Genomic DNA, 23,739 nt, shown 5'->3' on the forward strand with positions numbered 1-23,739 from the left:
TCACACTTTTTCTTAGTATCGGAAGTATTGATACGTTTCTCAGTATCAGCGATATCGAGTAGGAAGTACTTAGAATTAGTTTATATTGACCCATCTCTATCGTCTCGTAAAATGTTTGTTTATAGCGAAAACGAAGTACATATTCCTTGCATATTTGCAAATATTCGCATTTAGCTACAATTTATGAGATAGACGTGGCCTTATTTCATCCATTGAGAAATGTAATGCACAAGACTAGGAATAGGTTTTCGGTAAGCATCCCCGATTGGGAACATGTGGTCTGCAGGCGAACCGGCAAGCGTTTCGAAGGCATATAAATAATAAGCACGACTTCTCAGTCCGGCTTCTCTCACGATCAACGCTAACAAAATTACTCACACAGTGCTCATTGAATGTGACTTGTAATTTCTTTTATCACTGACCCATGTGAGAATATATCGGGTAAAACACTGAAAATAAGTTCATATTCGAGTAGCTAGAAATACCGTCATTGAATCGCTACGACGTGATTCAAATCTCCCACAAAATGAGTTTGGAATGCGAGCGAGTTTTTAGATTGCAGGCGTTAGACTCGTCTTTATATTTGTTAATTTCTTCGCCTTGATTTGTTGTGCGATGATAGCCACTTGCACACTATAGTTTGTCAATAAAATGTGTCAGAATTTAAACGATGAATGCGTTCACATCAACCACAGTTACTGTGCATAAACCAACCACTTGCGCACTACACTATGTTGTTTAAATGTGTTAGAGTCTAAACGATAAATGCATTCACTGAAACCAGTGCGGGACTGCGTTTTCTGGGAACGGCCCCCATGTGTGTACCAAGAATTAATCATGTTTATACATACGAGTACAATGGAGCTACTGATTGCGGTTCAGGAAATGGGAATGGGAATAGAAAATGCCACACTTTTTCTTAGTATCGGAAGTATTGATACGTTTCTCAGTATCAGCGATATCGAGTAGGAAGTACTTAGAATTAGTTTATATTGACCCATCTCTATCGTCTCGTAAAATGTTTGTTTCTGGCGGAGACGAAGTACATACTCCTTGCATACTTGCAAATATTCGCATTTAGCTACAATTTATGAGATAAACGTGCCTTTATTCGTTCCATTGAGAAATATAATGCACAAGACTAGTAGCAGTGACCTTACATATACCAACGTACACCCTTACATATGCACATCACGAGACGACCAACCGCTGTTCACAACTGGCTCACTGGCTGTAATGAAGAGCGGTTGGTCGTCCCGTGATGTGCGACACCAGCTTTTTGATTCGATACGATTCTGAGTATTTTGTTTGAATGAAATTATGTCATCTTGAGCATTCTCAACATGTGCTAAATTTACTTGCGCAAAAATAAAAAAAGTACGTAAAATACTGTTCATCCGATTTCTCGGATTCCGATTTATATAATATCAGTAATCTGCATGACATCATCATGCAGTCGTCTCGTGACATGTTTATTTCTGGCAGAAACGAAGTACATAAATCCTTGAATATTTGCCAATAATCTCATTTCCCTACATATAAAAAGTCCACCTCCTCTGGGCATCAATCAATGCTTACAGCCAGTAGCGGATCTAAGGTTAGTCAGAATAATTAACGCGGTTTAATTTCAATTCAAAACACTTTAATAACACTGTTATTTCCAATGGATTTCAAAAGAATATATTTTTAAACCGAAAACTATCAGAGAGATTGCAACTTATTCTGAGTTCGCCACTGTTTACATTTGCATTCAAAAGTTTACTCACAAACATGAGTCACTGCACTCATTGATTTGTTGTGCGATATAGCCACTTGCGCATTATGTGTCAAAATGTAGATGATAAATGCATTAACATCAGCCACAGTTGCTGTGCATAAACTATCCGCTTGCGTACTACACCAGTTGTTGTTGAATTTAATCGATAAATGCATTCACTCAAACCAGTACGGGGCTGCGTTTTCTGGGAATCCCCATGAAAGGGTCAGTGTGTACCAAGAATTAATCATGTATATACATATGAATACAATGGAGCGACTGACTGCAGTTCAGTAAATAGAAATGGAAATAGAAAATTTCTCTTTCTCTTAGTATCGGAAGTATTGATACGTTTCTCAGTATCAGCGATATTGAGTAGGAAGTACTTAGTATTAGTTTATATTGACCCATCTCTATCGTCCCGTAAAATGTTTGTTTCTCAGTGGCGGAAACGAAGTACATACTCCTTGCATACTTTCAAATATTCGCATTTAGCTACAATTTATGAGATAAACGTGCCTTTATTCGTTCAATTGAGAAATGTAATGCACAAAACTAGGAATAGTTTTTCGGTAAGCATCCCCGATTGGGAACATGTGGTTTGCAGACGAACAAATATTTCGAAGACATAAATAAACTCGACCTCTCTCAGCATCAACGCTCACAAAATTACTCAATGAACATAACTGAGAAATTCTTTTATCACTGATCCATGTGAAATATATAGAGTCCTATCTTAAAGCAATGAAAAAACTGAAGGTAAAGCACTAAAAATAAGTTCATATTCGAGTAGAAATACTTGATTTAAATATCCCACTCAATCAGTTTGAGTGTTAGTGAGATTTTGGAATACATGCAGGCGTTAGACTCGTCTTTATATAATTTTCCTTAAAAACATTTTAAGAACTTCTACACCTTGATTTAGTGTGCGATATAGCCACTTGCGCACTACACTTTGTTGTTGAAATGTGTCAGAATTTAAACGATAAATGCATTCACTGAAACCAGTGCAGGACTGCGTTTTCGGGGAACCCCCATGCAAAGGTCAGTGTGTACCAAGAATTAATCATGGATACATATGAATAAAATGGGCCAATGACTGCGGCTGAACGAACTTTTACTAACAAAGGCTAATTTTAATATCCAAGTTGATATTTTGCTAATATTGTAGAAAATGTGAAACTTGCATTTAAAAACTTGACAGTTACACAGTACTGGCGTATACAGCCCAAATTTGCGTGGTGATTTTAACGCGAGAAAATTTTTCGGCAATTTGTCTCACATGATAGCATTATGAATCATAACATACGCGTTGAAATTTCTACAATATGCTGACATGCAACAGAATCAGTGGCAGCTAGTGACCTTACATATTACATGCACATGTACATTCCTGCCAGTAGATTTTACCAGACTGTTGAACAAGGGATTAGCAGGGACATCTTTTAAATATAGATATAAAGTATTGGGACAGGTTGCCACCAGCAAAAATAATAGGAATGAATTAGCTTGGACCATTTTTACATAAAAAAGGCATTCCTCGTCGAACCTATCATATTGAGGTTTTATATATTGACTATTAATATGTATTGTCTCATAGTGAGAAAATGCGATTTAAACACAATTTCATGAATCTGTCCGACAGATTCCTTAAGAATCATTCCTACTACGACGCAAAGCGAAGTAGATATGATGATTTAGTACTTGGAGTTTAACCCAAACATCACCAGGAACATGTTTTCCTGGAATATCAAGATTTCAACTCCAGGAACTAGACAGACTTATCCTCTTCCGGTTTGCGTAACTCTGAAGCCTGGTTCTCATTTGTCACCGACGGTCGGCGATGGCTATTGTCGGTGATCACTGGAGGATAAACTGCTTTGTTATTTTGTATAAATTCTGGACGCGATTTGGCAACGCGGCGCGATTTTTCATAGTGTTTTATTTTCCGAAAGCAAAAGAGTAGACTTCATCTTATGAATAGACTGCAAAAACTACCTCTGAAATTACGAGATTGCAGGCGTTTTTATCAAAAGTATTGGTTAATGTTTTCACTGATATTTTTATATTGATGCATAAAAGCATCATTGAGACTCATTATAATGGATATATTATCTCCGCGTTTACACTACAGTCAATTTATTGACACGGAACGGCTAAAAGTGGTTCCCGTACCCAATTTCATTAGCGCTCACTGCTCAGCACGAATAAGCATAAAGCACGACTTTCAAAGTGTAAAACAATAAAGTGAAAGCCTTTTCTATGTGTAAACATATGGTTTATTTGTTCAGTTTTGAACTTATACACTTTTTAATTAAAGTACAATGTGCTGTCTAAATGTCGAACAAAAGTAAGGTTCTTAAGGCTTCTAAATGAATATATGGACTGCATGTATAGTGTTTATTAACGAACACCGGCCAAGTGACTGTGCGACCATTCTTTTGTTATAAATAATACGTACATCATATTATTTTTGTGGTGTAACACGTTTTGCGGTTTCTTGATCTGGTATATATCAGGTATTATATAATTATACGGTGGTTCCTGTTCCGCTTGGATATTATTAAGAAGAGTTATAAATTTAAAGTGTGCTTAGAAATATCTGTGCCTAAACATTTAAGGTAGTATTATACAGAAAAATGTTTTTCTTTTAGTTTAAAAAATATGAAAATCTTTTCATACCATATTGCAAGTTATTAAACGTGACATATTTTCATATTATCAATGACAATCATAGATGATTGTCTTTTGTGTACACTGATATTATCAAAATTTGCATGATCGGTGCTGGAAATTCATGAAAATCTTTACCGTTTTATAGTCAGGCTTTTGAAATTATGATACTAATTAAAAAAAAAGTTTTTGCAGTCGTTGAATGATTTAAAGTAAAATTGCATTTTACTTAAAATATTTCTCCACGATTTCTATACCGTGCTTCCATAAATTCTTCGGCAAAAAGTCAGGAATATGCAGCTTTGCTACGTCAACACCAAACCCGACTTTCTTCACATTGTGGTGATCTTCACCTGGATTATCTGCACCTGGGTTATCTTCAACTGGGCACAGTTTTTTCAATGCTTCCAGTGTTTGTCTAGTTTCTTCGTAAACCGGCGGTGGATGACGTTCTTCAAACTCGCAGGCCAGTTTTCTCAATTCTTTGCCATTTTCTTGCTTGATAAAATTGAGGATAGAATCATAATGATTGATTTCATCCTCAGGAATACCTATAAACTTCTTTAGGTACTTTTTTGCCTCATTGTGCTCAATATTTTGTAAACCATCGATATCTTCAAAGCGACGATCCCACAAAGTTATTTCATCCAGAACCTGTTGTATTTGCTGTTTCGTCAAACTCAAACTAGCTTGCGGTTTGGCCAAATCTCCAGCATTCTGGTTGTAGATCTTCGCCAGTCGTCCAAACTTCATTAAGCTGGCCGTCATCTTAAGTATTTCCAACATGTCACGCATATTCGTTTGGAACACTGGATACATGTTATCAATTTCTTTTTCTACATCATCAAGGATTATCAAATCTGGATGAACAGCGACGTTCCTCTCCTTTCTTATAGACTTGACCGCATTCTTATGCATTTTGGTCCAATTGGCAACCCTGTCTTGTATTTCTTCCCAGAGATTGTGATCTTTTGCATCAAGCTGTTTTAGATAATCATTCATCTGAGAAAATCTATAGTATTCATAGATATTTCCTGATTCGACTACAAATCTTGCTAAATGCGCTTCCCATATCCAGGTAACTTGAGCTAATTGAATTTTCTTCTCCTTTCTGGCACATTCGGCTTTTAGGTTTTCAATTTCGTCAGTTAAACTTTTAATTTTAAGTAGAAGCGCTTCTTCTTTCTCTTCCTGGATTTCTAAAACAGCATTCACTTTTTCATGCAAATTTTCCAATTTCACTTGAAACATATCATTTCCAATTCTTGCGATCGACCTTTCTGTTTCTTTCAGTGAATTTAACAGAGTCTTCTTGGCGTATTCATATCGTTTAGCAACATCATGATTTTGCTCGCTTTTCGATCGACACGACGACGACAATGGTGTCTTCCGGGTTGGTTTACCCTAAAAAACAATTCACTTACAGTTTTTAAATGACATACATTGCAGATCCTTATACCACATTTAAGAAACAGAAAACATTTTCCGTGTTTCTATACAGTTCAGGAGAACGAGAAATGATCCATGAAAACGAGCTCGTAGGGCGAGTTTTTCCACGTTATTTTGAGTTCTCCCAAACTCCCACAAGTGTTTCTATAACTGTATGCAAACACAGGAAAAATTTTCTGTTTCTTTTATAATATAACTCAATAAAAAGATTTTGTACAAATATTATAATTCGATCAATTACAAATTCTCATAAGTTCGGCGGGAAAAGTCCCGTGTTTTATATAGTTATATCTATATAGTTATAGAAATTCTTGCCAATCAGCACGCGCGTATTATAAATGTTATATTATAAAATTAATTGTTTCGTATATGACGCGTTCAGTTAATTCGTCACTATTTTCTTGTAATATTTAGTTGGGTTTTCTTTTATTGATTTTTTCAGGCATGTTCCGATTACTTCTGAAAGTATCTACTGAAACACAAGTCATAAAGTCTTTAAGGACTGAACACAGGCATTGGTTGAGTATGCCCAAGGGAATGGATTACCTTCAACGGGTTTAGTAATAACGAGGATTAATGTTCAAGAGGTAGGAAGATTTTTTACGATATTTGAATAAAATTGGGGACAAATCAGCTTTACCTTGACGTAGATCTTATAATCCTCCTAAGTTATTAAACAGATTCGGCCGTTTTTGCCTCAGGGGTCCGTTGTATCAGCCCGTTTAGCTTAAACGGTGGATAAGTTCAAAATAGAAATCAAGTCTATCGTTTTATTCAACAAGCAAACAAAATGTTTTTAGCCTTAGTACAAAGATACTGCTTACAACTACATATTCAGTGCATAATATTCAAGTTGACTCGTTCCAGACAGCTGTAAGAGTGTTATTTAGTTTTGACTTATCCACCGTTTAAGCTAAACGGGCTTGATACAACCGACCCCTGGTAAATAAATTATTCCAATGAAGAACCCCATTGTATTTAAAGCTTCTTTTTAGAATTTTTTATTAGGTTTTGGCAATATTAAATCCGTTTCACGATTCCGAAGATCAGAGGGGAAATCGCCTTCATTGCATCGCCGAAATAGTTGTTTTAAATTTGGAGCGGCATGATCATTAGTTATTTCATAAATATAAATCAAATTAGAATAATTACGTCTCTGTTCTAGAGACTTCAAGGATCTCGTTGGATCAAATATCGAAAGTAGACCCTGTTATAACTCTCGCAGCACGATTTTGCAATCTTTGTAGCTTAACTTTAGGCTACTTCTACAACCGTCCCAAAGAGAACTATAGAGTAATCAAAATACGGTTACACCAGAGCATTATCAGCTTAAGTGTTTCCAGGGGTACAAAAGGCTTAATTTTTCTCATAATTTCAATTTTAGCCTCAACTTTTGCGCAGATCTTATCTTTACGTTTTTTCAATTAAGCCTTTCGTCCAAATCAATATCCAAGCATTTATAGTTTTCAGTTCCAGGAACTGGTGGGTTATTAATTAAGCTCGAGTATTTTTAGTCCTAATATTAAAAGATGATTCGATAAACATATGTTTTGTCTTTTTTGGATGAATTAGAAACTTATTTGGTAACATCCATTTACGAACATTTTCGTAATCGTAGCTTATGATATTAATAAGCTCATTATAGTCATTGGTAGATGCATAGATTTCTGTGTCGTCAGCATACATGGCTAGAGTACTATGCCAAAATAATCATGCGTTTTTTTAAGTAGAATTTAATGATTTATTGAGTCGAACGCTTTCCGAACGTCAAGTAATTCAATTTTCCGTCATGAATATTTTGCAAGCACTCATCACACATTTCTGTCTATCAGCGCTGACAGTGTTGAATGCTTAGGCCGGAATCCAGACTAAAATTTAGACTAGAAATTCTCACTGGAATCTTGTAATAACTGGGAACGTGTTTTTGTGAATTGTTATTTATCTCGACATGATCAGTTTTACTAGGCGTAAATGGCTCCTCCAATGGCGAAGCACCTCCGAAGCACCTCCCTTTCAAAGACCCTTGCTTATAATTGCAAAACATTGAAATTGGCCGATAGTTTTCACATTTCCTTTTATCCTCAGATTTATAGATTGGAATTACACGTGCACCTTTCAAATCGTCAACATAAGCGTCAGTTGCAAGCAATAAATTAAGTATATACGCTATCGTTAGTTGACTCCTATACGGATGAGAAAGGCTATAATTTATAGGCAACGTTTACACGATACCGGATAAAAGGCTGCTAGACCAAACCACACTACCGTTACAAAAAAATACAATGGTCTCATGTCACTGACCTGACCCATAGAGAGGTGAGAATCAAATTGTGGACGAGACTCGCAATCAGCTGATGATACCTCAACTATATCCGGGAAAGAAAAATGTCAATTTGATGAAATGCAAGAGAAAACATGCACTGAAAAATCTTGTAAACGCAAGATATGATTTATAAAAAACAAGACAAACATTTCTGGTGATATTTTGGCTTTGTTTCAAAGTCATTCTCAAACATCGGTACCGGGTTAGTTTTCCTACCGCCCGAAGAGAGGGGTAGGGGCAAGAGTTAAGGGTGGGTTCCGGTTTCTTCTGTGATATCTTTTATAGTAATAATTTGGTTGAGAAGTGCACTTTTTAGAGGCCTTTTTCAATATCACTTTGAACGTGAGGGATGGGGGGGGGGCACCCTAGTCGAACTAACCTGGACTATACTCTCGAACTGGACTTGACGATGTATTGGTTGAAGACGTGGGACATGGGGCAGGCGGGGATTTGTCACAGGTTGCCTGAAATTAGAAAACATTGGTACATTAACACGACATTTCATGGAAAAGTCTGTCGAATCAACAACTTTACCTGATGGAAACTCAACGAGTCGGCGGGAAGCATTGTGTCGCAAAATTCGCAAGGAAGAAACGTTTCGTCTGTCCAGTCAGGGACCCTAACAAAACTGGCGTTGTTATCTCTAGAAATTGATCGTTTAGCGGGAAACTCTGCTCTCCTTGTTTCATCTGTGACTGTTTCAGTGGAGACGATTCCTTTTCCATAAACAGGCCCATTTTGTCGGACATTTGAGTCTGGGGAAGTGGGATGATGTGTACTGGTAGGAGAGAGTTGTCTTGACATGCTTAATTCGCATACCCTACAGATTGAGACGAATCCTGATTGAAAAGAAACGATGTATTATTTGTTAGTAAATATGGATTTACCAGGGGTTACCGTTTTTGAAAAGCTCAGGTTAAAAATGCGGGTGAAGGGGGAACCCGTGTGCCTCTATGTTACTATATTTATTGCTACTAATTTTACTATCAAACTCTATTTGCATTTTGGCTCGCTAAGTGTATGATTTTATAAATGAAGTTATGCGGAAGAGATTATAAAAAGGTCACCTCTGTCTGTTGCTTTAATTAATACGGGAAAATTTATAAATCAAGGAAATGTTCACAAAACGCGTTCTTATCACTGTTGTATTCAGTAGCGCAGCCAGCCTGACGATTTTGTCCCGCTATGTAAATTTCAAGTTATTATAATTAGTCATCTTTTGTCTTTAGCTGCTGCTGTTCTTGATCTTCTGAACAAAATTAATTAATAGTATTTTATAAATTGTGTTACCAGAATGTCATGTTTGTTTCTTCGTATTTGAAAAAGTGAGACGTCTATTAAAGTGGACGGACCTACACTAAAAATCACACCATTCTGTTTTAAAAATTTCATGGAAAATAATCTTATATAAATGCCCCCCTAATCGATCCTGAATATTTTTCTCTAAAAATGTATAGTGAAAACGAAAATGAAAAGTTTTATTAGTTAGGGTATAACCTGTCTAAATAAAATAGCGACTGTTTATTCTAGATTGATCGTAGAAGTTTTATATTTACAGCCTGCAGGCTGTATGCAAAACCTTTACCCAGCTATGATCCAGGAACAAATAATTGGCAAGGCGTGAAGAGGATTCTTAGATACACGAGACGAAAAAATGTGTCGAAATCTTCCACGAAAGCCGAAACATGCATTGCATTAAATTTGGCAGGGCAGCAAGCAGTGTGGCTAAAACGATTGATGGAAGAAATTGGATTGAAACATACGAGCTAATCATATTTACGAGACAAACAAAGAGGAAACGAACTGTCTAAAATTTCGAACCGAATCTATCGAACAGTTTTAACAGTTTTTAATCCAATCTAATTAATTATTCTGGCGAGTAAATTGGAAGTGACATTTTTGACAGTTCTGGTAATTGACATATTGCAAACTCTTAATAGTTCAAATGAAAATAAACATGAATGTTTATCCATGTTTTCTCCAACAAAATATTAGAACATCATTCTCTGCCTCGAATGTGGTTTCTGCGCCGATATGAATTGCCGAAATACCCCTTTTACGCAAAGATGCAATTTGATCTTGTATTAGTGATACCAACGGAGACAACATGATAAATGCATATTTTGTGTGATCTTGATCTTAGATTTTGAATAGCATTATACCAAAATAGCACGAAGTCAAAAACATATGTGGCAATCTCCAGTTGGGAAACAAAAAATACATCATTACCATTTATGTAGGCCTCAATCAACCTCTTGTTGGCGTCTCGTAACGAGTGATAACTTAATATTCAACACGAAGTTAAATGGCGTCCTCGATTGAACACATATTTTTGCGGCGATGTATTTGGCAGGAAACAGGCAGGGAAAGTCCTTTTTAACAAGGCACAGCGTGACGACAATTGAAAAGGACTTGGTGAAAGTCTATCGGTTTAAATGAGGCTGGACCAATGTATGGTAAGTTACCATTTTTTTACGCTATTGGTCCTTTGATATGTAAACATATAGATATAAACCCGCCGTCCCTAATTAGCTAGGCGGTCTAGCTATAAATTACCTAAATTTTTTTGAGCAACCCCGCTGTTGTGACAACACTTCAATATTTTTTTTTTCAATTTCCAGCAATTGGAATTATTAATTCGACGAAAATATGACAGCTAGCTAAGTAGCTTTGGTACTGTAGAAACTGTAGAAATAATGTTAATAATCTTCATCCTGAGGTTTGCATAGTGACAGCAAACTGGCAAACATTGAACCAGATTTGAATTTCAACACTACAGGTTTTAGACGGTTTAGTTCACATTTCATGTTTCACTTTTTACGGATCAATTGTCTTAATTTAAAGACAACTAAGAGTGGACTAAAGAATACGAATTTAGCTACCTTTGCCGTTTGTGGTTAACAGTTTACTATATAAATGTCGATTTTAGGCCTATATATATACAACTAGGACTGGTCAAAAGTGAAACGAGAGAGATTTAAATCATAATGTGAAAATTTAGATTTTTCTGATCTGAGGTAAATAGGTTACGTGGAAACGCACTTCCAGCGGTCGAAACCGTGATCCACGAACGTCAAATCGCCAAATTTGAAAGTCTTGATAGCATGGACAGTGTGAATAAACGAAGCGGAAGTTTCCAGATTCATCACGAAGCGGAATGTTCTAGTACCGGATTCATGTTGCTGTTTACACATGCAGCAACGAATCCGATAGAAAATGTACTCGGTTTTAAGCCGTATCCGGAAACTTTGAATCCGTAAAAGTTTGTGGAAACTTCGTATCCAGAAACATTTGAAACCGAAAAATTTTCTTGTATACGTAAACGCTTTGCACGACGAATCCGAAGAAATTCAATATGACGATTAAACAATTCTCCAAGAACAAGTAATGTGAGTGTAAACGGACAAATCCGCGTCGGCAGAGAGAACTAAAGTGTAGTGTAAACACCTGACGAATCCGATACATGTGTGTGACAATGAATCCGGATAATTTTACAAATCCGGAAACTTTCGTTCTAGTGTAAACGGGGTCTGAGAGGTTAATATACCCGAATAAACCGATCACGGAATTCCATGGCGAAGATTCAATTAAACAACTTAAAAGACACAAATATGTAGAAAATACCATATTTGGAGTCAGTTCACGAGCAGAAATAAACGAAGTTATATAGGCCTATAGCCGATATAAATTGTTATTATAAAAGTTACGTACCTTTAACCTATTGCAAAATCTCTATATCTGTTGTGATTTACTTCTTTGTGGAATATTGGTCAGACGGTCAGAGCAATTTATCTTTGAAGTCTTTTTATTGTTTGTAGCGCTGAACTGTATTAGGTCTTACATAATACACCTTCAACAAAACTGATTGTAAACCGCGGCAAATATATGTCTCATACGGCTCTTGAAGCATGAACACACAACTGACGCAGAAAAAAACCAGGCGGCAGGGGGTTTTGCGTGGGTTTTACTTGTGTGGACTATTAATTATTTTCGTTTCACAACAATATGCCGTGCATATAGCTTCTCAAAGACAAAGTAAATCAAAATCGATTCGAAATATGATAAAGAGTCAGTGAGCAACCTTCCCACCTTCCCTTTGTACAACATTGCCCTAAAAAGGATACCAGCTTCTGAAGGCGTGCTGTAAACTCAAATGAAGTTTATAGAGATTATTCAATTGCGTATACTGTAAAGTCATTCTTTAAATTGACGGTATACTTTCAGTGTTTATTTTAATTCAAAACAAAAGTAGTTCTTGAATGATTCAATAATAAATTTTCTAGTTATTTCTTCAGTTACCCCTATGTTTTTCTAAATGTTAATGAATTTTGTATTGTTTTATATAAACGATTTTTATCATAGTTACGTAATAGATATTTGCCTGACTCGAAAAGCTTCGCTTTCGCGAAAAGTGATTGGAGAACCGCAAATGTAAGATAGTAAGAAAAAAGCTAAAAAGCAACGAAAACGCAGGTAACGAAAAACCTGGGTCACAAATGAAAATTGAAATATAGATCGTCTTTTCGTTTACTAATTGCATTCCAGAATAATTGCCCAATTTACCCATGCACTAGCTAAAAAAATAGTGTATCAACACATGCTGTGCATGTTCCTGGTATTTTGGTAATTAGTTCCAAGATATTATTTGCATAATAACAAGGATGAATCAAAACAAAGCTCACAAAAGTAAAGTGGCATATGTATTAGGATAGTGCAATTGCGAGCGATCGCGACAAATTCAGTCACGTGACTTGGGAAAGAGAACTGGGGAGAAGTCCGCCATTATTCAAGATAGAGATACAAAACAGTGTTTTACCGACTTATTTAAACATCAAGCGGCTTCTTTTGACTTTATTGTTTGTTGAAGTTTGGATCAACATTAAGTTTTATGATTTAATTGTAAGAAGCAAGATTTTTGAATATATTTTGTATGTTTACGTATATGACATGTCGTGTTGAAACCTGTTTCTGTGCGCTTTATCAATTTTGACTATGAATTATACCGCATCCCGGTACAGCATATCTTGCCAAAATATTTTAGAAAAGAGCAGACGTCTTCCTGAAAAATTTGGAAATTAGAATTTTAGCTGTAAAAGTCTGATTAGCCCCGTTTTCGTGTAACCCGCAACAGGCATCTTGCCCTTTCGAATATATTTATTACTGCATAAGGAAAAGTGCGTACACGCGAAAATATTTATCTACAGAAAAGTAAACGTTTCCCATCTTTGCCTCATTCTATTTGAAACGTGAGTGAGCTATGTTATTGAAATAATGTTCATTCAATGCAGTAACGTTTAATGTAAATTTTGATGCATATGAGACATATGACTTATTCTAAAGTGCGAAAGAGTATTAGAAAGAAGAAGCTGTATAAATTCGGTGTAAACTACGCCGATGTGCAATATTTAAAATATATAAAAATCTATAAAAATATATAAATATATATATATATATATATATATATATATATATATATATATATATATATATATATATATATATATATAAAATATAAAGGGTTCCTTAACAACTTCCTACCAACAGTTGAAACTATAGATGTCATAGCTAATAAATAGGTATTTATTCTAGAGTAAGACCTATTTTTTATGCAAATAAGGTCACTTTCGCGATAGCATTAAATTTTCATTGTATTCATCGCGGGGTTACTTGTCGATTTCAAAGCGTATTCTTCATCGGAATCATAGGCATGTAAACATGAATTGGATATAGTATTGTTTGTTTATCAAAGTATACATACACTGATAAACCCGATTTAAATTCAGCTTAAACCAGTAAATTTTAATCAACGCATCCTGACAAATATTGATAAGCTAAGAGAGACGAAATTATCGTTTTGGTGCATGTTAGAGTTAGACGGTATGTGTGGTAAATATATAAGCATGCATATACCCCACAACGTAGTAGAAAGATTTATTCATCAGGTGCATGGTCACTTGTTTGATGGTTCGTGCTTTTGCTGCTCAGCTGGGTTATATTTTCAATGCAGGTCCTAATTGTCAATCACCTATCGGCAAGAATTTTTATAAACAAATTTGTTTCTTAATGAAAACGAGGTAACAAAAATAGTTATTGTTTTGGCAAACTTTGTAGTGACTTTCAGCGATGTCTTGACTTAGATGTGGTGATGGATGACGTAATGGTTATTCTGATGTGAAATGATAACTAAATTGGGCAGTGATAAATACGATTTGTCAGGTGAAGAAAAGGGATTTTGCACAGTGATAAAATGCAATGTTTATCATTTTTTTACATACACTATACGCATGCATATTTAAGAAAAATAAAACTATTTCCGTGATTCTATACAGTCTTAGAAAACACACTTGGGAATTTGGGAGGAGAAATAATTACAGTAGCTAATATAATTATATATAGGGTGTATTACAAAATTTCGAATTCAACTTTGACAGACTGCTGTATATGAAATACTACGGTGGATGATATAATTTTTGCATGGCAATAAGGACTAGCCTATTAGGTTTTCAATTATATCTTTCGTATATCAATACGACCAGAAATAACCAAGTTATCGTCGGCTAAAAAAATGGTTACTTGAAATCAAAATTTTCCACTTATGGGAATTCGAAGTGACATCTAAAATACCAAAGATGACGCGAACTTAATTCCACGAACAAAGCGCTTGTTTTGCACAAGAAGAAGTTTGCGATAAATTTGCATTTCTGTTTTCAGTGATAATTAGCATTTCAAAGCCTTGTTTGACAAATTCGCAAAAGAGAAATGTGCAATTCCCGTCGCCGGAAGAATATGATTTTAATCCACTTTTTTGTCCACCCAATATTCGTTCATTTTTTAACAGAATGACGTGAACATGCATGGATGTCATTTGAAAGACAAATAAACTTAACAAGTTCTTCAATCATACAAAACAAAATAAATTAATATTGACGTACAAATATTTCCAGACAATATAGCTAGCTATATACACATTCTTGATTTAAAATCCAAGCGAATGCACTTTTTTGAGCAACGATTTTTCATATTAGAATCGCAACAGTCAAGTTCTATTCGTTGATTTTGTTTTGTATAGAAGCAAGTGTAAAGGCCACCGATGAATGATTAATGCATGATTTTCGACTCGTTTTAAGTTTATACTCGTTGCCCATTATTAAACCTATAGCCCTATTTAAAGGTTCCTATATAATGCTTCCTTCCGTTGCCCTAGTATTTGTAAATCATGATCACATAACCTTTGGAAAAATCAAGACGCATTAATAGGAACAAAAACAGCTGAAGCACTCTAACAAATGCTTTGGTTACGAATTGTTTCTTTATCGTACGAGTTTAACCCATACATGCAACGTTGAAAAAATTGGGTTTATCTTCAAGAACAATTTTATGAAGCTCCATTTGAAATATAGCGCTCACTGCATTTTCAAATGCAGGCGTTCTACACAAGGTGTTAAAACCATTTGCAGTTGTAAACAGAACGAACGCCCACGACGTCTGTAGATGTGGGTGTATGCATTCGTTCAAAAATTAAGTTTTATACGGCGAACGTGAATTACATACAGCAAAGCTGAATTTTCTGCTTAGTTAAATACATCCGAAATGGCCGATTGCTTTCTTAAAACGTAGCTATTTTTATGTACTAATTTATAAAGACTTAAAGTCTTGTCAGTTGAGCGGTGAATGGGCATTTGAATGGGTATTATCTGTATCTATTCTAGTTTTTAGAACTTTACTCGATGGGGTTGAATAAAAGAATACACTTGTAAGACCCGAAGTAAGGCCTAACTTGGAGAAAAAAAATCAATATGTAGCTATATGTCTTACCTGGAGACAGTGATGACCATTTGTTACCGCGGGAATGATCTAAAACGCAAATGTAAGAATTCTATTTTGCAGCCTCCTATCTTGTATCCTCAGTTTCCATGGATACCACCAGAGCAGGTGAAAAAGAATGGAATGTTATTCGGGTATTATAATAGTGACTACGAGTGCGATTACCAGTAATAATAGCGACACAATAATAGTGACTACTCTGTGATTACCAGTAAGAGATTCGTCATATCGCGTGCTTTTCACTTACGCTATCAGCTTAAACTCGAAGTTACAGAATACATCATCGCCAGAAAAACGCGACATGCGATTGCGTAACACCTCGAACGCACGTATCTAATTGCTTTAATTAAAATATTTTTTATGTGAAATTGTATCAGAAGAGCACAATTCATTCAAAATATTAGCTAAACTGTTTGTGAACCACAACAAACGAAAGCAAGGCATTGTAGAGTAAGCGTCGGCCTACATTGCCCACTAACTACTTATCGTATTCTACAAATCGCGACTTGTCCCCTCCGAATTTTATGAAATTTAGTTTTCTATACGACCGTTACTGTAATAATGCATGTCAAATAGACGGCAATGATTATAAAACAGGCGATAAAAATGACATGAGCGGACATAATTTGCCAACGAAACTTGAAGTTATTACTCGAAGTTGTCTAGTTCCGTAATAAATAAATATTTCGTTCGCTTACGTTATTCCCGTTTGTCCCTCGTAAAATATATTTAAACGCACACAAAGCGCTCACAAATCCTCCGCTAATCCTCCGACATGATAATTTGCATGTATACTAATTTGCATTTAACTTTCAGCATAATGGCCTTCAACTTTTACTATAAAATACATAGAGTAAATATACAAAACTTAAAAATGCCGTTGCCTTAGACCTTGCCTACTGTTTGCCGACCTCTAGATCGGTAGAGCAGCTGTTTAGAAACGTTTCGGTGACCAAATTTTTTAGCTTGGGCATTTCTGCAATCTGCCAAATTTAAAAATATATTGCTCAAAGTTTTATCCGTGTTCTGTCAACGAACTTATAAAATCGCTCACATTGATTCGAATATCTCGATTCAGGTAGTTGATAAATTATTGACGTGTAATATACCAAAAAAAATTGTTAAAGATATTGTCTTTTTCTGTACGGCTCGGATTTTCACTGCAATCACTTTAAAAAATATTATCAGTCTTATCAGGAACTTGAACAATACGAAGGCTATATACACATTTGTTCACAATCAGTTGGCCGAACGTAGAAATACCTAAGGTAAGTAATTCGATCATTAAAACTTTGGGAAACGGCTGTTCTATTGACCCAGAGGTCGGCAAACAGTAGGCACGGTCTAGGGCAACGGCATTTTTAGGTTTTGTATATTTACTATATGTATTTTACAGTAAAAGTTGAAGGCCATTATGCTGAAAGTTAAATGCAAATTAGTATAAATGCAAATTATCATGTCGCAAATTTCTGGTAATGTATCAAAGAGCTTTAGCAGCACTACGAGTACAAGATTCGTTATTTTCGCGCCAAGTTCGGTGCTTTTCCATACGTCATCTGACGAAGCTCGTAGTTGTTGATCTTTCGAGTACAAAATTTACCAACAACTCGTACTCAAAAGCTCGAGTTTTGGCTGATTCCTTCCACAGTGTTATGAAAAAATGGTATCAAATAAGTTGATATTTTGAGTTAAAAACAGTCTAACAAAAGCTCATATTTGCGTTGATATTAGAAAAATTAATACTTTCGTGAGGTAACTATCACAAAACTACAAAAGGAAGCATAACAACATCCAATCGACAGCTGAAAACGCAAATAATATACAAAGGAAAAAACTATAAATATTATCTGAGTCAAGGCCATGTTTAAATCTATACCAGTTAATATAGGCCGTACTATGTCGTGTGGTTTGATATATTAGCACGTTAAACATATAGGACGGGAACAGGACGACGGCAGCTATCACTACAATAATTCATTGAAAATGGAAATAAATAATTCATTACCTATAGGAGTTTTAGACGAAGTCTACATTCTGTTTACAATAGCCTCTTCGCAGACTGAATTAGGGGGCCGGAAATTAATCGGCGAAAATTTAATATATTTTAATCCGGGAATTTTTCCCGTTTAATTTTCGGCCCCCTAATTGAGTCTGCTAGCAGGCTATGTTTACAACGGCAAAACGTTAACTCTCACGTCCTGTAAAGAACGTTTGCATTTCAGGACCTTCCTATAATACGAACATTTCGATTCCAATTGTTGATGAATTGACGTGTAACATACCAAGAAATAACAGAACTTCGTAAAAATTAAATTTAATTCTCGAATTCAAAAGTAATAACTATTGACATTTTCCTAATTGTCAACTTTCATCTTTTCGGCTTTGTAGAAACCGATAATTAAATACTTGTAAATGGCAGGCTCGAAAACCAGAATTAAAGACCCATATTTCAGCGAGAATTTTGGTAAGAAATTACAACACAACTTCGCAGCTACCCTGCATATGCGATGGAAAAACATTTGCTAATTTTGCCTCGTTAACACCGTGTCTATCCAACATGTTAGCAGCATACAACATTTTTTAATCAACATTATAGTAAACATTTATTAATTACCCAGGAACCGCGGAGCAGTGCGGCTCGCACCAATAATATTTCCGTAATTAGCCTTTAATTTCGAGTATTCTCATGCACAAGCAATATTTTTAGCAATTTGTATTTTTTGCTTACAGCTTATAATTATGCAGTGTATCTTATCTTGAATACTATCGTAACTTTTACTTCTTCAACGTATATTTTAATAACACACACAAATGAGTATTCTAATTTCCAACGATATCTGTCGAGATAAATCCACAATGGTTTCAAATGGATTGAAATTAGTTATGTTCAGTACATATGTTTGGCCAAAATAAAAAATATCGAGGCAAAAAAGTACCTACTATTTCCGGCATTTCTACATCATCTACTGTTTGCAGCCATTTCAGAGGCATTTCAGATCTCAAAATCTTCCCGGCGGCATCCCCCGGCACCCTAGCAGGCTCGCAGCGACGCCGCTCGCACGAGCCCTAGCAATACAAAAAACGCTCCGCGGTCCCTGCTACCGTGGGTTGAAGGGCTGCATGGTACCAATTAGCCTCCTCCGCAGGCATCTCTTATGTATTAAATTATATTAGGTTATTAGGCATGGGTTAGCTGTGTCATGGTCATGGAAGGCGAGGAAAAAAGCCAAATATGCATATTTTCAATACGTTGGAGATGCCTGCGGAGGAGGTCAGGTACCAATAGTGTCTGCTCTTTTTGGCTTAACGACAAGAAATTCTCCCCCTCCCCTTAAAATGACAAGACGCATACGTAATTCGAAATACTTTATACAACATTATATATTTCATTGCTAAAGACATTGACTCCAGATCCCTTCCCTGTGACAAACGAACGAAGTTAAATTTCATACAGTCTTAGAGTCACTGCAACTCTAATAACTGAATAACTGTAGCTAACTATATATAAATACAAAATTGAATATATTCACATGAATAATAATGATACAAATTTCCTATTGAAAGGTAAATTTTGATACAAACGGAAACACGCCTTCGTCCGGTTACCTTGACAACGAAGCATGACAGCAGGGCCGTCTGTTATAACTAACCTCAATACATCAAATTTACTATAAATACTTATGAATGTTTCTTCTTTTGTTGCTGCTTAACGATTTTAACGAATTCAAAATTCGATGTTTCATCACACTCCAACGTCTGAACTGTCTTCCCTTTGGTTTCAACGATGTAGGTGGAATCATTCTCGGAGAATGTCACCTGTTTCTCGACCAGTTGCTGAGGACTGCCAAATGAAATTATACCCAGACTATCGGCCGTATCGCTTGTATTTGAGTATCTCTTTATTTTCTCGTCTCTGGAGGGCGTTTGATAGCTAGCGGTATCGGGTTTAACAGCGGGTAGATAGGTCTTGTTCATTTTTACGGAGCGAAGACCCACCGCCGTTTCGTCAGTATCCGAAGATCGATCGGATTTTGTCTCGTTTTGATAATAGTCTAGATCTAGCTTCGTAGATTCTTCTTGGGACCTCGTGATATTCGCAGAGTCCGTAACAATTTCTCTTTGTGGATGACTACTTCCCCGAAATGGAATACTGTATATATGTTCGGTGTTATCCGAAGTGTGCACGACTAATGTATTTTCCACTTTCTCTCCCTGAACAAGGTGAATTTCCGAGTATTCGCTAGTTTCCGATTGTTCACGATCATTTCCGACTGGCACTTCCATGGTTAAGTCCGGGGTGTCTGCGTTTGATGGACTCGCTGGGTGTTCCGGGATTATCGGTTGCTCGGGTAGCTTCGAGTGGTCAATGGCACTTGCATATTCGATCAGTTTGTCGAAGTTGCTGAAGGATAAGCCTCGGATCTGGCTGTCTTCATCCGTTGCAACATCTGGGACTTCAGTCATCTGTGGTGGTTGTTCTGCGATTTCGGATTGTTCCACGATCACAGGTTGTTCCAAGATTTCGGGTTTTTCCACGATTTCGGGTTGTTCCACGATTTCCGGTTTTTCCACGATTTCAGGTTGTTCCACGATTTCGGGTTGTCCCATGATTTCGGGTTGTTCCACGATTCCAGGTTGTTCCACGATTCCAGGTTGTTCCACGATTCCAGGTTGTCCCACGATTTCAGGTTTTTCTTTAGTTTTCCGTGTTTTCCAAGGTCTCATAGAGATTTCTCGATCCCTTGTGCCACCAGGGTAATCAGAACTTCCAGGTTTCTGAATGGTTACACTCTCATAATCCCCAGTATCAGTATCCCCAGGACTGTCCGGTGGCTCGTCCATTACAGGACGCGCTGGGACCTCCGATTGTCCGAAGGTGCTTGCATATTCGATCAGACCCTCGAAGTTAGTAAACGTTAAACCCCGTCTGAGGCTTTCTTTATCCACGCTATCACTGGTATCATCTGCCATCTGTACTTGCTCAACGTTCTCTGATTGGTTCAGGGTTTCCGCAGTCTCTTTTTTTATGTCAGAGCCCTCCATACTTTCATGATGTGCAGCTTTATCGAACTTCTCTGGTTTCTCGAATTTACTGAAGGAAAGATTACGAGTAAGACTATCAGTATCTTTACCATCATCATCATCATCATCGGCCGCAGCTTGTTCCACCATCGTTGTTTTGGCATGTCCAGCTTTTTTGATGGTGATCGCTTGATGTTCAGTGGTGCCAGAATGGGAAGTATCATCGTAGTAACTAACGTGGTACACTGACTGTCGCTTCATTCGAAACAAAATGGCGTAGATGAAGAACAAGATTATCGTTATTAGAACACCGATAAGTGCCAAAGAAACAGAAAGAAGTGCTTTCGCTGTATCTGCCATAGCTAAGTAGATAAGTAGGAGGAATTAATACTGGTTGGAATAGCAAAGTTTTATGGTAAATTAAGTTAAAACTACCTATTTTGAAAACTTCCCCACTCTGGTATAAGTGTCTAATTAATCTAATTATGTTGGGGTTCACCACTCTTTGAGCGAAATAATATCACTCAATAACTGTCTGAAATATACAGAAAAGAAGCAAATGTGACTAACGTAGATTTATCCACCTTAAGAGACGAAGCAATACCTTCTTTGGAATCCTAAGTTCTTTTAAACATTTTTCGTTTCAATAACTGGATTTAATTACGAGTGGGATTTTGAGAAGAGTGATAGTCTTTAAAAGACTATGAGTTGTGTACTGAACACGATTGTATCTCGTTCTATTGAAGTGATATCGATGAATACGGCTCTCACCCCCCCCCCCACCCCCACGCTGTAATCAATTGATTGATATAATACAATATATAGATAATATCTGAAAATATGGCGCAAACTTCATCAATTGGTCATTTCGCCGGAATAAAATAATTGATTCGATAAAAGCATAATTAAAAAATCGAAATCTCCGAGTCTTACTCCATTATTCAAATATATTCCCCAATAGAGTTTTAAGTGCATATACATAAACCTGCGTAGGTTTCGACACGATAGTTTTGGCCGGAACTTCATACGGCGCTTTATATTTACTCTCAACTCCTATTGTCACACGAGATTGAAAACGATTTACAAATAGAGCTTTAGCCGGCTTTTGAACGACCAGATTTTATCAGAATATGTCCTGAGTTTTATTCTGTCAAGTACTCAATGTTTACGACCGATATGTACCAATTAAATAAAATGGTCTGCAGTGTCAAGCCGGATCACTGTCTTTGTTTACATCGTATGCAAATTAATCGTATTAATCACAAACAGGGAAGCTTACATAAATTTCACAACACCGAGCAGTATTTTCTAACATATATCGAACAGCCATAGCCCCTGTTTCTATTTGCGAATAACTAGCTGATTGTCAGACTACAGCACAGTTTCATAATAGCAAGGAAAATATAGTATTTGCGTATGTAAAGTCAATCTTAGCTAGACTGATGTTTATAGACCGCTGATTGAAATAGACATCAATGATCGCTTGCTACACCAGCTATGCCCATTGAGGAATCTCTCATAACCTTTTTTACTCACGGCTGATCCTGTAAGTCGCAAAAGCAATACTGATACCCGGAAAAGTTTGTCAATTATAACGTTAGTAACACTGATTCGTGCAAGCAAATGAAGCAAATATTTCTAAATTGTTCGGTATTTATATTCTATAATCCTATATCCTATTCGCAACAAATGCGGAAGATATACAAGAAGAAAGTTGATATTTCTCGTACCTTCAATTCAGATTTTCAAACGGAGAGTCCACGAAGCCCACAAACCCCAGCCACAAATACATTTAAAATTGTTATTTCTCCCAAAATTGTCCACGCATAGCCTCGCTGGTTGACAGTAAATGGCTAATACACAGCACAATAAGGAAGCCCTCAGAATATTCGGGTCAAGGAGGTTGCATTGAAACGTTCGCGATAGGGTGCCATGTGCAAGCATGCATTTAGTATATAAATATAATCTGTTATCCACCTACTATAGTCTATAGCACTAAATATTAGTCACTATTCACAGGTAAACATCTGTTTTACTATGTTTCATAATTTTAGCATAATGTTTGGGCTCTTAGGATTGCAAATGCATAGTGGAATTCCATAGCTTGAGATAACCTGAAGATTTAGAGGAGACTTTTTTATAAGGAGTGGGAGTACTAAGTGTACTTTGAATGCATAAATTGTGTTCTAATCGATAAATTTATGCCTTGTAAAATAAATTACGACAAAGAGAAAAGGTTATGGGCAAGAAAAATGTAAAGCAAGCAAATAATAAAGCAGCAGTTCCTAGAGAATATTTTTTGGATCGATTCAGTTTTACATGTCATTGATAGAAACATTGGTTATGCATATATGCATATTATTTCCAGAATTATCCTCGCTTTATATGATATATTATACACTTGTAGCTTGTGGGGTTTCCCTTTAATAGTAAACTTTCATTAGGACTAGCTTTTCAACGAAGGTAAAAAAGTCGAAGTTGTATTAAAAGTGGAAGTCAAATTAGTCTGCTTATAAAAATTAGAGGGCTCTCTACTAGACTCTAGATTTCCAATTTTTTTTTTCTAAACAAACTCGATAGTTCAGCTACTCAGAAGCGTAACAAACCTAAATAGTGTTACTGTTAGATATTCAGACAGCACATCGTATTTTGAAAAGTAGAAGTTCAAGACGTAAACAGACAGTTTGTTTAC

At 36.2% G+C, this 23,739-nt stretch overlaps 1 protein-coding gene across 1 annotated transcript; it reads right to left on the reverse strand.

Annotated features, from left to right (window-relative positions):
• Nucleotides 1-19,406: 19,406 nt before the first annotated feature.
• Nucleotides 19,407-22,895, reverse strand: LOC114523695 (serine-aspartate repeat-containing protein I-like). The gene is made up of 2 exons (XM_028544703.1): nucleotides 22,778-22,895; nucleotides 19,407-21,409 (listed from the first exon to the last, which is right to left on the reverse strand). Exon 2 carries the CDS (start codon nucleotides 21,405-21,407, stop codon nucleotides 19,704-19,706), a length of 1,704 nt encoding a protein of 567 aa, XP_028400504.1. The 5' UTR covers nucleotides 21,408-21,409; nucleotides 22,778-22,895; the 3' UTR covers nucleotides 19,407-19,703.
• Between the last annotated feature and the right edge of the window lie 844 nt (nucleotides 22,896-23,739).

This window comes from Dendronephthya gigantea, unplaced genomic scaffold, assembly GCF_004324835.1.
Source record: "Dendronephthya gigantea isolate DGI-Jeju-01 unplaced genomic scaffold, DenGig_1.0 000028F, whole genome shotgun sequence".
In the NCBI taxonomy this organism is placed as follows: domain Eukaryota; kingdom Metazoa; phylum Cnidaria; class Anthozoa; order Malacalcyonacea; family Nephtheidae; genus Dendronephthya; species Dendronephthya gigantea.

Excerpts from the sequence above, each read along its gene's own strand:
- LOC114523695 (XM_028544703.1), bottom strand. The coding sequence starts at position 21,407 with ATGGCAGATACAGCGAAAGCACTTCTTTCTGTTTCTTTGGCACTTATC.